This window comes from Pantherophis guttatus, chromosome 2, assembly GCF_059756535.1.
Source record: "Pantherophis guttatus breed Tessera chromosome 2, ASM5975653v1, whole genome shotgun sequence".
Taxonomy (NCBI): domain Eukaryota; kingdom Metazoa; phylum Chordata; class Lepidosauria; order Squamata; family Colubridae; genus Pantherophis; species Pantherophis guttatus.
In genome coordinates this window covers 208030162-208046926 of record NC_142064.1, presented here as the reverse complement: position 1 = coordinate 208046926, position 16765 = coordinate 208030162, and the positions used below count along the sequence as shown (strand labels likewise).

At 40.0% G+C, this 16765-nt stretch overlaps 1 protein-coding gene and 1 long non-coding RNA gene across 10 annotated transcripts in view; one reads left to right on the top strand and one right to left on the bottom strand.

Annotated features, from left to right (window-relative positions):
* Positions 1-16765, bottom strand: part of LOC117679132 (uncharacterized) — a 75032-nt gene that overhangs the window by 5009 nt on the left and 53258 nt on the right. For 7 of the 8 annotated variants that reach the window (XR_015732625.1, XR_015732620.1, XR_015732622.1 and 4 more), the window contains one exon: positions 9808-12293. The exons of the other annotated variant lie outside the window; for it this stretch is intronic. This is a non-coding gene — a long non-coding RNA (uncharacterized LOC117679132). Of the gene's footprint in view, positions 1-9807; positions 12294-16765 lie in introns of those variants that run through there. 8 annotated transcript variants of the gene reach the window in all.
* The window catches only part of SLC38A3 (solute carrier family 38 member 3), a 68605-nt gene that overhangs the window by 36073 nt on the left and 15767 nt on the right, over positions 1-16765 (top strand). For both annotated transcript variants that reach the window (XM_034440755.3, XM_087887684.1), the window contains exons 2-8: positions 2123-2302; positions 4582-4666; positions 5354-5469; positions 11091-11164; positions 11962-12054; positions 12229-12310; positions 15716-15798. In XM_034440755.3, the coding sequence (XP_034296646.2) occupies positions 2205-2302; positions 4582-4666; positions 5354-5469; positions 11091-11164; positions 11962-12054; positions 12229-12310; positions 15716-15798 (631 nt within the window). In that variant the 5' untranslated portion in view covers positions 2123-2204. The remainder of the gene's footprint in view (positions 1-2122; positions 2303-4581; positions 4667-5353; positions 5470-11090; positions 11165-11961; positions 12055-12228; positions 12311-15715; positions 15799-16765) is intronic.

The following is a 16765-nucleotide window of genomic DNA, read 5'->3' as shown; positions in this document are numbered from 1 at the left end:
GCGATCCCCTTTTGCGACCTTTTGACAAGCAAAGTCAATGGGGAAGCTCAATTCACTTAATAGCCAGGTTACTAACTTAACTTCAGTGATTCACTAAACAACTGTGGCAAGAACAGTCGTAAAATGGGGCAAAACTCGCTTAACAAATGTCTCACTTAACAACAGAAATTTCGGGCTCAATTATGGTCATAAGTTGAGAACTACCTGTCTATGCATGTGACTTCACAGTGAAGTTTTCATTTATTTATTTATTATTGGGCAAATTTCCCCAGTTGTAATCTTTCCAGTGGATTCCAATCCTATGAATGTCTATTTAGAAATACTTTCAATAACATTTGTTGGAATTTACTCATCAGTAGAAGAATTGAATTGCTGCTCAAATTTTCTAAAGAAAATGTCTAAATGTGATACCGGTGTTCCATAATCATTTTCTGTGCTTGTCTGTTCCTTTTCTCTTTGCCACAGTCTTTTTTTAACCAGTGGGTCCTGTGACCTGAAATGCCATAGAAAAGGAAATGCCTGGAAACAATAACTTGTCACTTTGCTGAATTTCTAAAATAGTGAACTAAATCATGAACTTGGCTTCATGAAAAATATAGAGTAGTATTTTGCTTATTGTTAGTAGCTTTTTGATGTTAAATATCAAAGGATGACATTGAGGATTGTAAGTTAACGATTGACAGTGCTGAATAAATAAATAAGGTTTATCTTCTGTTCCACTAAAAAAAAAAAAAAAACATTTGGACTTCCTTTAATCTACAGTGTAGTTGAAGAGCATTGATCACATTATCTATTCATGCTACCAATCAATCACAATAGAGCTGGAAGGGACCTTGGAGGTCTTCTAGTCCAACCCCTTGGTCAAGCAGGTGACCCTATACCATTTCAGATAGGTGGCTTTTCTTAAAAACCTACAACTTCTGGAGGCAAACTGTTCCACTGTTTAATTGTCCTCACTGTTAGGAAGTTTCTCCTTAATGCCAGGTTGCTTCTCTCCTTGATTAGTTTCCATCCATTGTTTCTTGTCTTGCCTCCTGGTGCTTTGGAAATTAGGTTGACCCACTCTTTTTTGTGGTATCTTTCTTTCTCACCCTTTCTAATAATGCTCTTAATGAAGTGAATAGTGATTTCTAGATGTGTTAATTAAAAAGGGTTGAATATGGGATAGAAGGAAACTACGTAAAGTAATTTTACAGAGGGAGGAAGGGTATTGACTGTGTTTATAACTGCTACAAAGAAGATTCAAGGTCTCTTTTTGATTTTCTTTTTCTATGTATATTGCTTTCCACACTTTTTATCTTCTCCCTTTTTCTTAACTTTTCTTTATATAATACCATGTCTTATTTCTCTAAAAATCTCTAATAAAATTCATATTTAAAGAGATACACCAGCAAGTAGATGAGTGGGATACTGACTGGTACAATATACCAGAGTTGTGACAGCAAAGTCATCTGGGAATAGTTGAACATTGCTGAGTAGTTTAGGATTTATCAGATAGAAACTCATCTTGTCTCACTTCATGGTGTTCTTAATTTAGCAGAAACATTGGAGAATAGGTCCAGCAGAGGACTGTATGTGATATAGTTCTCATTATAGAATAATTGTAGTTCATATTCCTTTGGCTAAGAGACATGAAATATTGTATGCAAGTCCATCATACAAAAATGTATTAACCAGTCTTATTCTATTGAATACCTTTCAGGTAGACATGTCCAACACTGGCAAGGAACTCTAGGATGATGTCCCAACAGAGTAAGGACATGCCAAAATGATAGCATAGCATAGCATAGCATAGCATAGCATAGCATAGCATAGCATAGCATAGCATAGCATAGCATAGCATAGAATAGAATAGAATAGAATAGAATAGAATAGAATTTTTTATTGGCCAAGTGTGATTGGACACACAAGGAATTTGTCTTGGTGCATACGCTCTCAGTGTACATAAAAGAAAAGATACGTTCATCAAGAATCATAAGGTACAACACTTAATATAGTCATCATTAAGTGTTAATGATCATTAATGATGAGGGCTGTTGTATGGCACTATCTGTATATCTTCCCCAAACTGATCTCTCTCTCTCTCTCTTTTTTTTTTTTCCCTCTCTCTTTGCTGATACAGGACCTCTCAGTAGCCCAGCATCTGCTGCCTGTTTGAAAACTGTTTGCCAGAGAAGTGAAGCTACTGACTTCAAAAGGAAGAAATGAATTCTATGGAAATCCCCATCCAGACAGAGATGATAGACATGGTGCCAAATGGAAAACATTCGGTATTAAATACCTCTTCCATGGGAAATGACAGGTGAGATGACTTGCAAGGCCTGGCTTATCTGACTGACTCAGGATTGAGTTAATGCACTTGTCCTGGATATAAGATTATCTTTAGTAGTGGACGGGATTACTATCACTTCACTCTCTGATCCACAAATGTTTGCCCATTAGCACCCACTCACTCTTGTGCTGCTGATTCCACTTCCGGTCTTTTAATCTGCCTTCTTCCCATGACTACAGAACATTGCTGGGTTGTCCTGATCAATGCTGCCACCTAATTAGTGACCTGCAGATACTCTGAACATTTATTTTTCTTCCGTTCAATCGAGTCTTGATTCTTGAAGATGGCCTGAACAAGTCCCTGCCATTTTCTTGGCAAGGTTTTTCAGGAATGGCTTGCTTTCTACGGCTGAGATAAAACCCAGCTGGCTTTGTGCCTAAAGTGGGATTAGAATTGATGGTTTCTGTTGCCTTAACCATTGCCCAAATCTGGCTCTTAACCCCAAACATACGAGTAAACAAAACTCCCAAGTAAGTACAGAATTATATATTCATTATTTAATGCAAGATCAATGGAAGGTAGGGAACTGAACTAAAATGAAGTCCAGCTGATTTTAACATTTCAACCCCGTGGCCTACTTTGTACTACTAGCTTAGTATAGATAGTTCTCGATTTACGACCACAAAGTTTCTGTTGCTAACCTTTCTTCACCATTTGAGAAGACAAACCGACTCATCAGAGATAAATAAAATCAAATTTTATTAAAAGAAAAGAGAAACTATACATATGCTCTCTCTTTTTAACTTTGAAAATCCAAAATACCAGCATTCAGCAATGAAAGAGAGCAATTGCACAGCTATTCAAAATATGGGGAAGAAAAGCTTGATTAAAACATTAAAATTTACAATAGATATAATGGTGCTGGTAGACCACAAAATGTCATTTTTCTGCTACAAATGAGTATTTCTGACTAAATTTATAAAAAGATATTGGAAAATCGAGGCGAAATGGGCAGCAAACAAATCTAACAAGTAAATAAAACTTTACACTGATTATTACCTATCAGACAAGATTCTGAAGAGAAGCTCTTCCTCTTGTTCAGTCTGAGGATATGTTTAAAGTACTGAAGTACACACAATGTAGTGTGTATATTATAAAATGTGAAATATTTGTACAGTGTGCTAAATAAAGATTCAATTTAACTCAATACTCTTAGCTAAACCTTTTACCTACATTATGAGAGACAGCCATTCCACAAAACAGTTCTGTTTTGTTTTACTTGTCCTCCTTTACCCCCTCTGCCAAACAGATCAGGTACCTCTCTATGTCTATGTGACAAAAGGACTTGACTCCTCATTGGCTATGCATCTCAGTGTGCACTCTGCATGAGGGGAACATTATGGGGAATGTCTGAGTTCTGCTGACTGGCAAAGGAACATTCATAACAGCAATAAATCCTGATTTACCTAATCAATAGATGGATATAATGGAAGCTTTGGGACTTTCTATTTAGCCAGCTAATAAATGCAAATTTGTTTCTTATTGATTCTATGGTACTTTCAAATTTGCAATCAGATACACAACTGACAGGAATGCTGCAGTATCCAACACATGATATGGATTACATTGTTTTTGTGAAAATGTGATTCTCCCCCACCAGATCATACTTGTATTGCTGCTGTCTAGAACTTTCAAGAAACATAGGCTAAAGTCTATGTTTAGAGTTAACTGCTAGTTTTTGGAGCATTTATTAAGGACAAACACAATATTCTGCTGGCACTATTTTATATGGTGAAGGAAGTGATAAACTTTTTTAAAAAAAATTAAGAAAATGAATAGGAAGTATACCTGTAAGCACAAAAAGCTGAGTTTATTATATCCAATATGTTCTTGGTAAATATAGTATTGTAAAAGTCAGCATGGAATTCTAGATCTAGCTATATTTTTTGAAAAACAAAAATGCATTTGGAAACACAGGTTTTTAAGGCTTATTCATTCTATTCTTTCATTATATTTGAAGCTATTTTCATAAATGATATTGCCCTCTGGAAAATAAGAAGGAACTTTGGGAATACATAGCAAAAGTTAGAATAGAAATGGTGTTAGGACTCTGTATGAAAAGATTCCTGAATAAGATTATTTTTTTTCAGTATGTCTAAGAAGCAGAACCTAAGGGGAAAGAAGAGATAATTCTGCAGCACCATTACCACTGATACTAATACTTTGAGCCAGAGTTGGGAAAGGGGGAATTTCTAAGAGATGACTGCTTAAATGAAAGTTTTCCCCCACCCCCTATTATCTTGTGGCAGATTTGTTGAGAACCAGGCGAATGTAACAGAGATGGAGGAGTTTCTTCCACACGGTGCTGAAAAGAAACAGACCCATTTCACAGATGTAAGTTTTGGTATATTGTTCTGGGTTGATGGTTGCAATTTTAATATATTCATTGATAACTAAGTCATACATCTCCAGGGAAACTATTAACAGAAAAGATGGAAGACCAGTGCATATTTTGCAGGTGGTCTGGACAACAGCCATACAAATCCATCCCCCCCCCCAAAAAGGATGCAATCTTTGGTTGTGTCCTTCTAGTCTACAACAAATAGCCTCTGAACCCAAACCAGACTTTCATGGTCTTTCCTCCTTGCTCTGCCTACCCAGAAGATGTCAAGTCAGAGGCAAGCGAATCAGAATGGAAGGACATGTATCTATGATAACTCTAATATGAGAAAGATTGCTCTCAAGCCGTGGGATGAGAGAGGGAATAGGTAAAACATAGTTCACCTTTCTCAGGAACTGGTAGAAAAAAGAATTGCAGTACAATTTTAGGGGGTATAAGAAACTCACTTGGACTTTATAGTCCAGAGGGAACAGGATTTCAAAGCAGATGTTGCATAGGGGTGCCCTCTTTCTAAAACTCATGATAAGAAACACGGGCAGCAAAAGATGAAAGATGGCTAGCATAGACCATGGCCTACTCCTTTTTGACGGGGGGTGAGGACAATGCATAGACCCAGGGCAGAGAAGTGTTATGCTGGCATACAACTCTCTCTCAGATGCACACTCTTGTTTTTGTTTCAGTTTGAAGGGAAGACTTCTTTTGGGATGTCTGTTTTCAATCTCAGCAATGCCATCATGGGCAGTGGGATCCTTGGGCTGGCATATGCTATGGCCAACACTGGCATCCTCCTCTTTCTGTAAGTGCTGTGCTCATCATCAGAAGAGCTAGAGAGGAATCCACCCTCTCCTTTCTCAGCCAGATACTCTCCACAAATTTGGGGATTCCCAATATGGTGAAAGGTTATGCTAATTGTGGGAATTCTGGACACTCTGATCCTAAATCCCTGGAGAATCTGTACTGTTCTGGTACCTATGGTTAGCTTGTGCAGTTCTCTGTTGGTTTGATCGATATACAATACTTATTTTCCAGGGAATTTATACTGCCTGATAAAACAGATCCTCATGTTATTGTTCTGGTAGCTTATCCTTGCCAGGGAGGACTATCAGATAGCCTTGTCATGATTACTTGGGATATAATGGATTTGTCCATTACATTGGGAAATGCCAGAATGGATTTTCCCCCATTTTATCCAAAGTCTGTTAAATAAAAGTCTGTTAGACCAATACCTTACTGTAATGCAGGGGTGCCAAACTCGTGTTGTCATGTCGTTGTTGTCACATGACATATCGCGACTCCCCCCCCCTTTGCTAAACCGGGGTGGGCATGGCCAGCATGTGATGCATCTAGCTTGCAGGCTGTGAGTTTGACACCCCTGCTCTAATGAAATGGGATTCCGATTATTGTCCTGTTCTTGTCATAGTCTCAGAAACATAGCTACTAAACCAACACAGACAGAGTGGGATACACACAATTGCAATTGCAGACCACAGCTAAGAGAACTTATGATCCAATTGTGAATATACAAGCTGGCCATATACAATGGCCAGCTTGTATAAAAAGGTGCTTTTTCAAGAGGCAACTGGACTTCCTTGGTTTTTCTTTGAAGATGTTTCGCTTCTCATCCAAGAAGCTTCTTCAGCTCAGAACTCCAAGAAGCTTATTGGATGAAAAGTGAAACATCTTCAAAGTAAAACCAGAAAGTCCAGTTGCCTCTTGAGAAAGCATCTTTGGGACAACCATGACCTGGATGACTGAGAATCTCCATAGACATGCATGCCGGCCAAATATAAATACATCATTTTATGTTTCTTGCCTTTATAAGAAACTGTTTAGCTTAAGGACAGGCATGATGTTGGATCATTTATTTATACATTAATGAATGGAAAGGTTGGCAGAATTTGACCCTAAACTAAGGTTATTGGCAAATGGAACTCCCATAGTCAGAAAATCAGCTGGGCTGAGTGCACAGAAGGCTTGGGAAGGAAAAGACAAAGGAGGTTTGTTAGGTTCCCACAATGTGGGAAATTAAGGTGGGCTGGAGCAGGTTAGTCTGGGGACAAACAGAACTGTAGTCTATTGATGGTTTGGAGCGGGAGTTGATGCTAGAGAACACAAAGGATGCTCCTTTGCAATGAAGGGAGGGACAAAGTCAGCAAGCCTCTTGTTGGAGAACAAAGCCTCCAGGAGCTCTCTGCCTTCTATGTAACACTTAGCATGATCTTGAGTGAAATCAAAGACTTATTAGAATGGCATAAATGGGGAGGAAAAAAAGGTGCCTATGAATTGGAGGCAGAAAAGAATAGTGGGGGAGGGTGGTCATTGCAAAAGATCTTTGAGGGATGACTCTCATCTTGATACACTTTTTAGATGTGCTCTACTTCTGTTACTTCGTAGAATTCCTGCAGACAGGGAAGGATCCTTCCCGAACTGCAAGGTAGCCAACAGCAACACAGCCACCTACTTTGCTTTGCCTCTACTAGTCATTTCCCTCTAGCATCTGCATGAAGTAGAGACAGAGTTGCTATTTTACCCTGAACAGTTAATGGGATGGAAGACAGCGCCAGCTCCTCTTGCTATGTAAATGTAACACTCATCCTTCTGTTTTTTGGCAGTGTTAAGTCATCAGCCTTAACAGATTTCTTCTGGCTTGTATCAATTCCTTTCTCTACAATTATTTTAACCTGGGTTGTAACCATCCTTGTTGACCATGCAAACCAAAGTGCAGGCCAAAAGGTCTGTAACCAACATGGGGGTCAGGGTCTGTGTGCAGAGCTGGTGCATCTACTCTCTGAATCATCCACTACTCAGTTCAACTCAACTCAACGAGCCCCGGATTCATTCATGCTCCATGCATGCTTTTTTCCCTAAGACTTCCTATACTTAATTTAATTTGATTTATATGCCGCCCTTCTCCGGAGACTCAGGGCGGCTTACAATGCGTTAAGCAATAGCCTTCATACTTTTGTATATTTATACAAAGTCAGCTTATTGCCCCCACAAACTGGGTCCTCATTTAACCTACCTTAGAAAGGATGGAAGGCTGAGTCAACCTTGAGCCTGGTAAGATTCAAACCTGCAGTAATTGCCGGCAGCTGTGTTAATAACAGGGTGCCTTAGACCACTGTACTACTAAGGCTCTACTTCCATTTGTCTGCACCCTGTACCTGTAGACATCTGTATCATTTGCATCTTTACAGGGATGGGAATGACTATATGTTGGGAGGAATGAAATGCTTTCAGTGAAGTAATCCGTTCTCTGCTTCCGAGGCTCCCTGGGGCTGATTTCTCATTTGGTTTGAGATTCTTGTTGGGAAGAGCAAAACATGGGCTCACAAGCCCTCCCAAGTTCTGGGAAGCAATTCAGCATCATGCGGCTACCCTGCAGAGAGCTTGCTTTTGTTCTTTGGTTGCGTTCAGCCACAAAGTTCAGCTAGGGATAGTGCTGGCATGCCTGTCCTCAATCTGCCAAGCCACATTTCTTTCACCAGGAAAATTTCATGTCACTTTCAAAGCAAAAATGATCAAGCCCCCTAGTTTTTCTAGGCCTTCTCCTGGAGAACAGACATATTCATTCCCTGTCCTTCCTGCTACTCCTATTGTTAGTAGCTGATCATAATTTTGGACTGTGAGCATCCCATAGAGTTGACTATCCTTTCTTCAGAACATCCCTGGGGTGTATTTGTCTGGAAACCTCCTGTGTTCTCACTTGGTGGCCCACAAGAGGACCATATTGTGAATCCTGTCATGCAGATTGCTCAGCCTGCAGTTGTCCCACTTCTACCCTTTCTATATAGGCAACTCATGGAGAAATTCAAGAATTTAATATTTCTGTGTTTGGGCTGAGTTATATTTCATAGGGGAATGTGACTTTTTATACCAAAGGTTGCTTACCCTTCTTCCAAGCCATTGAGACTTAGTAGGTCCATCTGCTTCTCAACTATTATACATGGACTGGTTGAGAAAGAATAGCCCCAGAGATTCAGTTAAATAAAAACTGATCCAGAAACACTTTTCTCTGCCTTTATAACATGCCAGTGTCTGGAAGGAAGGCTCTGTCAATTCAGTGGGGGCTGAAATTACAATTTTTTGCCTTGTGGCAATTCAAACTTGGGATCTTGTACTACAGTTCTCATCACTCCGGCCATCAGCAGTGATGGCTGGGATAATAGACATTATACTCCAATAACACTAAAGGCCCAAGGATAGGAAACTCCAGGAACCATTTTAGTTAAGAGCTGGCAATTATGTGTCATTCCTGTCTAGTCTGGATTTGTGGCTCAGCAGGTGAAATGACACATGCAGATTGTGGAAATTCTCTGGAGCTCTTTATGTCAAGGTTTTTAGAAATGCAAATAAATTAGATTAAATCCATAGTGAAGATTGATTCAGAGAGTAGGACAAAAATAAAACCAGCTGTGACTCATCATGGCCAAGATTCAGAAGAAGCCCTTGGGAAACTGGGAAGGGACAGGTATTAATAGACTGTGGGGCTGTGCTGGCCCCACCTCTTTACAAAGTTGGGTTGGAAAAACAAACTTTGAAAGAGGGGCAGATGGAGCTCACTCCACACCTAGTCAGGTAGTTTAGTTTGAAGTGCTTCTAGCAAGTATGTTTTACATAAGGAGTTACTGGCAGGAGGCATCAAAAATGTCCAGATGGTTCCTACGACAATGAAAAGCCCATAAAATAAGGGTGGGTCTTTGATTTCACGGATGTGGCTGCCACCTTGATTTTTCTGACCTCCACTTGTGGACATTCCTGCTTTAGAATAAGACTCTTGTTAAAGTTGCACTATAATTGGAAGAATTCATTGTAGGTATGTTGAGTAATCGTACCCATCATTTCTAGCCTACTTCATGTCAGGATGGGGATGACTAATACAAAGTTAAGGGCATATCAAGAAGTTCAAGTAGCCATGGTAGCAACATTTCTTTTTCTTTTACTGTGTTTCTAATTACTTCCAAATCTGAATGAAAATCCTGGTGTTTCAGATCTGACTTAGTGACTATTTAGCAATATATATTGTCATAAATGCATTTTTTCTTTGTCTGCCTCTTTGGGCAACAATTTCATCCCTTTCATCTTTATGTATGGTGATAGCAATATGCTAGGTCGAGAGGAAGGAAGTGAAACAGGTTATTGGAAAATTTAATACACAGTAAACAATTTCAAAGCTCATCACAGAGTTTTCAAAACAGCCTTGCTTCTTTCAATATGGTCATTTTATATTCCAATCCTGTAATTACACTATAGAATCTGAATATAGCATAGGGGCATTATCTTCTGGAGTTCTTTTTAATTTTTTCTCTTTTTGATAATGGCAACATGTACTTAACTAGAGTAGAATTATTTGCATGTCACTTATTCGTGGAGGTAAATAATAAATAATTAGTACAGAGGTACCTCTTGAAGTGATGGATTCAATGATTGAAACAATAGTTCAGTCTTGAATGAACAAAACCTCTATCCAGATGTAGGGTAACTAATGCTGGGAGAGAATTACTTCCCAGCTGTTTGTGTATGCATATGTGGGTGTGGGTTTTGCCCTGTATTCTCCTGGCTTCCATCCCAATATATTATCCTCTGGGTAGAATTAATTCACCTTTTACAAATTAAAGGGTTACATAACACACTCGTATTAGGACAGTTCAAAATATGCCACCGCTGTTGCTTTGTGTGCACATCTTCAGGGGACCCAGTACTTAATAGTTCTCATATCAAGTTAATGCTCTACGGAAACTGGAGCTTCCTCTCCATGCCCTGCCTTTCATCATCCTCAGTCTGTGAGTTTATCAAGTAGGATGGAGTAAATAAAGTAATCAGATGGTAAAGCTATACTAAATAATATTTCTGGGCAATAAGTATGCATTTGTTTCTCAATCTTTGGGTTTCTGTTTAAAGAATTGCACCATTTGCTGATCATGGAAATAAGTACTGTATATTTTGTTTCCTTTTGGTTTTTCTCTTGAACCTTATCCAGCCTCACGTAATCCAAATGTATGGAATTCTAATGACATTGGAATTGGTTAGGGTAGTTGTGGATTGTGGAGTTGTAGTCCAGCATAGTTACAAATCCAGGAGTTTGAATTTGAAGAAAGCCACTTGGGTACTTCATAGATGGTCGCTGAGAGAGTGCTTCCCTTCTGTGATGTCTAATTTAAAAGCTCCAAATATACCTTTCAGAAATTAGAGGACTGCTTTTGGAATCAGATAAAATTTGGGAAGTATTTCACAAAAAAGACAAAGTAATTGAGATATGCTCCAGTTGTGGCTTCAGAAAACTGTTAGAAGACCACACCCTCTCCTTCTGGACTTGTCCACTATGCTGTAAAAGAAATTGAGATTCCCTCTTGAATTTTTTTTGTCCAATATTATCCCAGTTCTTTAATCATATAAATATCTTCTTTTTTCCCCTAGATTCCTCTTGACTACTGTAGCTCTCTTGTCCAGCTATTCTATACACTTGCTCCTTAAATCCTCAGGGATTGTTGGTAAGTGTGATAAACCTGATGCGAAACACACAGGAGGTTCAGTTCAGCCAGTCCTATGCTATATGATACAGCATCTGGCTATGACTAAATTAATGTACTCAGCTAGAAGATCAACTGAGACTACATTTACTCTGTCTTGAATTCTGGAATAACTGCTAAATAAATGAGTAGACTGTGGGGCAATTGCATTGATGCCCTCTCAGCAAACTCAGATCTGAGTGTCTTTTCTATCTTCAGTCAGCTGTATCTCTACATGCTGTTATCTGGTACTGTACGTCTATTTCCAAAGCTAGGGAACAAACCGCCCAGAGACACACTGTAGGGGAGATGGGTGACATAAAAAATTAATAAATTAAAATAATTAAAATAAACAAAAGGAGGTTGTTAGGGTATAATTGCCCTAATGGTAGAGCTGGTTCAACTTCCTTAAATCTGACTGTTGGTGGTTTCACTTAATCTTATCACAAAGGTTACATTTAGTCTTCAGCTGAACTACTAGTACTTTTGCTAAATGCCTTGATTGTTTCTCTACTTAAGCAGTGGAGAAGAAATCTTCACCATAATAAAAACCGATCAAGACAGAGATTAAAATAAATCTCTGTCAATTTTGTGTGTTTTATTTTAGAAATGTAATTTGCGGTGCTTGCCGTGTATGCAAGAATGGCTGTTGTTTTTATTCCAATTACTTCTGTTATGAGCAAAGGGCCCAGTCCAAAACATGGTTCATTATGTCACTGAAATGGTGTGGGTTCGTTCATATGTCATTTTTCTTTTGTTAATTTTTTGATCTCATGCAGGAATCCGAGCCTATGAGCAACTGGGTTACAGAGCCTTTGGGACACCAGGGAAATTGGCAGCTGCCATTGCTATAACACTACAAAACATTGGAGGTAGGAAGAAACCGGTCATATTCACATCATCCTTTCTAAATATTGTAAAAGCCTTTTTTATCTAGATTTCCTAGAAAGCATTGTAGAAGAAGGAATCATGCAGGCAAAAATGCATTCCTAAATAACTTTCCCTCTGGATCTTAAGTGTCCTCTGTCCTCTGTCTCTTTCTTCAGCGATGTCAAGCTATTTATACATTGTGAAGTCTGAACTGCCTCTAGTCATCCAGACATTCCTCGCCCTGGAAGAGAAAACAACGTAAGTGTCCCCACCTGGGTCTTCCGTTTGTCTCTTACTTTTCTACATTTTCTATATCTATATGCCATATTCACATTGTTCTGCCTAAGGAGGGTGTGATGTCAGCAGTGGAGAGTGTGGTATCTGTAGTGCATTGAAAGAAAATGTAATTGGCTGGATTCATATATATTAAGCTTTGAACACACGCACACACACACACACACACACACACACACTGTGGCTTATTGTTGCATGAATTGCACTTATTTCTGTCCCATCAGTTACATCAGGGAGAATTTTTTTTTAATATCCCTGCTCTGCCCTGGATGCCTATTTTGTTTATGTCTCTCCAATTTAAGTGCAAATTGTCTCCATGGTGAGTGCCAATTATGTTTATTATCTGATCCTGATCCCCAGTTCTTAGTCTTTTACATGGTCAATGGAGATAAGGTGGTAGCTGTAAGCTGGGTGGCCAGCCAGAGGGAAGCAGCAAAACAAAGAGGACATCTGGTTCAGTACAAAACTACTTTTGGATTATTAGCCCAGGCCCCAAGGAGAAATGGGGGGAGAAATGCCATTGCAGAAATGTCCTCCCTTCTGGACTCTCAGACATCCATTTCTTCTCCCCTCTTTATTCGCGAGCTCTCTGCTTTCCCCACCTTCTCTTTCCCTGTGGCTCAGCTCCATTTAACATCTCTTTAGCAGTACAGAGATTTATCTCCTCTGGACAATCTGTTACAGGGATTTCACAGCATTAAGCCACTACTATTTTCGATTGACGCCAACGTCGAATAAACCCTCTGCACAGGATTAAACCAAAGTGAACTTCCAATCCATGCATGATGCTCCACTTCCTTCTACCCAGGATGTATTAGTTAGATCTGTGTTTCTGCTCATGGGCTGGCTGGGCTTCAGCACACCTTCTACCACCCTAGCAAACCCAAGGAAATCTTTCCTCCTGGTGGAAGGGTTAGCTGGGGAAATTAGTACAGCAGTAGGTAAAGAGAGATCCTCTCCCTTGGATGTATGGATCACTCCTCTTTAGGCCTATCTGAGACGTGACGAGGGAAAAGCCACCAGCGTATTTGCTTCTGTCCTTCAGTGCGAGATACATCCAAGACATTCTTATAGATGTTTTGTGTTATCAGTGGTCTTTTTATTTGGCACGAGTCCCAAGACTGGACACTCTGAAAATGTACATGGCCAGCATGACAGCAGAATAGAATATTTCATTATCGTTGGAAAATCTTATTTAAAGAAGTTAAAGAAGCACATGTTGACTGCAAAGAAGAAACTTGAAAATGGTGACAAGGTTCTTGTATTAGATATGGTCTGTTTGGTTTTGGCTTAGACCATGGTATGAACACAGCTACCGTGTTTTCCCAAAAATAAGATCCTGTCTTATATGTTTTTGAACCCCGAAATAAGTGCTTGGCCTTATTTTCAGGGAGGTCTTATTATTTTGGGGCGCATGGAGCAAAATGGGGCTCCTCTTGCCATCTTACTTGATTTCCAGCTCTGTGTTTAAATGTTTTCAGGGAGGGCTTATTTTTGGGGGGAGGCTTATTTTAGCGCATGCGTTCCAAAGCCTGATTGGACTTATTATCAGGGATATCTTATTTTCGGGGAAACGGTATTGTAGGATTTATGAGGTAGTGCAGAGGTCTTCAAACATGGCAGCTTTAAGACTTGTGGACTTCAACTCCCAGAATTCTCCAGCCAGCTAAGTCCACAAGTCTTAAAGCTGCCAAGTTTGAAGACCTCTGAGGTAATGCAACATGTGCACTCAGTTATTGTAATGCACAATGTGTGTACCCAACAACTCTGAAAATATTTGATATTTTAGGAGCACTATTGCGTAAGGGGTGTAATTCTGAAACAGGTATATCTTTGGCTGGATTTGGACTGTCCCTAGTTGCAGAGCTGAATACCACAAGATCATCAGAGGTATCGGCATGTACTTGGAGAAAAGTTGTGCCAGGTGACCTTTAATTGCAGCCAATCTAAAAAGCAGGCTAAAGATCAAACTTTTAGAATGGAAGAACAGCCAGAGTTTAACTTCTGAGGAAATGGGCAAAATAGGTGGTGATTCAGCTTTTGAGGTCTATATGATCAGTTTCTGGAACTCAACCTGAACTGGCTGTAAGAGTAAACTGGGGACAAGATCTACCTCCTTTTAGAGCTTGCCTTGGTTCCTCTTGGACTGCTTCTTGTTATGAGAGGTCTTTGCATGGCCCAAGACTGAAGGAGCTGCAGTTCTGCCTTCTAACCTGCATCTTACAATGCCATTCAAGACTAAAGACCTGGGCTTATTTTCAGGGGACTTCGGAGTCTGTCATATCCTGATTCAGGGCAAGGATTTCTTTATATTCTGAAATTCTTATAACCAGTCCCCTCTCCCACTTCTTAAATATTTGTCCCTGCTTGCTTGAAATGCCTCTCATTTCTTTATGAGTTTCCACACCCACTCTTTTTAATCCCGAAGCTTTTCCCATAAAATAAAATAGTTAATATAAAATTGCCTTCCAAAAATAGTGTTCTTTGTTGGATTATGAAAATTAAGCCTGCTCATACCCAGATGTATCTGTCTTTAAATATTACATGAGTCATGCTTAATTCTAGTTTCCTGGTTTATAATTTTTCCTTTTCTTCTTAGCGTCATGGAAAAATATGTGAGGTACTGAAATGCTAAACAGCCTTTCCTCGTGTGCTTTTAGACTAGGCCTTGCTGTAGATCTCTCTTTGGAAGGAAACTTGGTAAGGTTTCCTTAGATTTGGATTAAACTTTCAAGTGCTCAAGTTAAATGGGAAGAGAGACAAAGAGAGAGAGAGAGGTGGATGGATGGAGGGATGGATAGATGGATGGACAGACAGACAGATGAACAGAATTCTCAAAAATATAGGAAGTGCCATGATTCAGTGGCTGAGTTCCATATAGTGTGTTAAAGATTCAAGAGTCAGTCCTGTTTCTCCAAGCTATGCTGGCAAAACTCAGCCTAAATTTAAGGAGCTGATGTTGGTAATTTTGTTCTAATTAAAAGAGTGGTCTGATTTATTAGATCCATATAGGAAGACTACTGTCTCAGAGTATTTGCAGCCATTGTCTACTAGTCATAGAGAGATTTAATCCTGTTGTATGATTCTACAAAAGAGCCTACAGCACAAGGGGATCATGTGACCCCCCCCCCAAGAACTTCAGTCTCTCCCCACCACCAAGATATGCTACATAAGTGTTTTAATGTGACAGTGAGGATACATTCTGTGTATCCATACATATTAGTTGTGTTTAATGCATTAGTAGGATTTAATAGTATTAACTGTTCTACCTGTCCGCTTTTTTGCTTTGGCTGCATTTAGTTTGGAGAGAAAGCTCACGGTACTCAAAGATCAAGTGGCTACAAACGATGTAACTTTGTGTCATTTCAGGGATTGGTATATGAATGGAAATTACCTAGTAATCCTGGTCAGTATCACCATTATCCTTCCTCTGGCCCTCATGAAACAACTTGGTAAGGTTTACTTAAGTTCCTTAACTCTCATTTATGAGGATGATAAACACTTTGACTGTCCCATACTTAATGACTCTGTGGCGAAAGATGGAATTAGTACAAAAAGCAGCATAGGTATTGTTGAGTATACGTGAACAAGGGCTTTTGTTTTGCCAAGTGTTTCTAAAAAGCATGAGAATTACCCCAATATCACATCCACTGAAATGCTCCTCTTCATGCTATTTACTACTGAAAATTAAAGTATTACCGTACTTTTCAATCTATAAGATGCACTCCTCCCCAAAAGTGGGTGGAAATGTCTGTGCGTCTTATAGAGTGAATATTGCCAAAGCTCCGCCCACCCAATGGCCCCCACCCTTCAACCTCTGCTTCCCAGCAATTTGCCTTCTTCCAGCAAATAGCAAACTACCTGGTCAGCTTCAGCACAGCCTGATTTAGCATGAGCAGCTGATTGGCGGTTGGATCTGCATCCTGGAATACCGCCAATCAGCTGTTCCAGGCTGCGGGGATTGCCGCTACCGCCTATCACTTCCTCCGCGCACCCCATTTTTGGCCCCATTTTCGGCCTCTGCGCATCCCGTTTTCGGCCCATTCCAGATAGCGGGGATAGGCGGCGGCAGCAATCACCGTCACCTGGAACAGGCTGAAAATGGAACATGCGGAGGCCGAAAATGGGCGCTCGGAGGCCAAAAATGGGACATGTGGAGGCCGAAAATGGGGTGCGTGGAGGCATCAAAAGGTAACAGTGGCGATGGGTGGTGGATATCCCCACAGCCTGGAACAGCAGATGGGCTATATAGGTATTCCGGGAGGCAGATCCAACCGCCAATCAATTGTTCATGCTAAATCAGGCTGTGCTGTGAAGTTGACAAGGCTGTTTGCTGTTTGCTGCAAGGAGGCAAATTGCTGGGAGGCAGAGGCAGATTTTTTTTTCTTGTTTTCCTCCCCAAAAGCTAGGTGCGTCTTA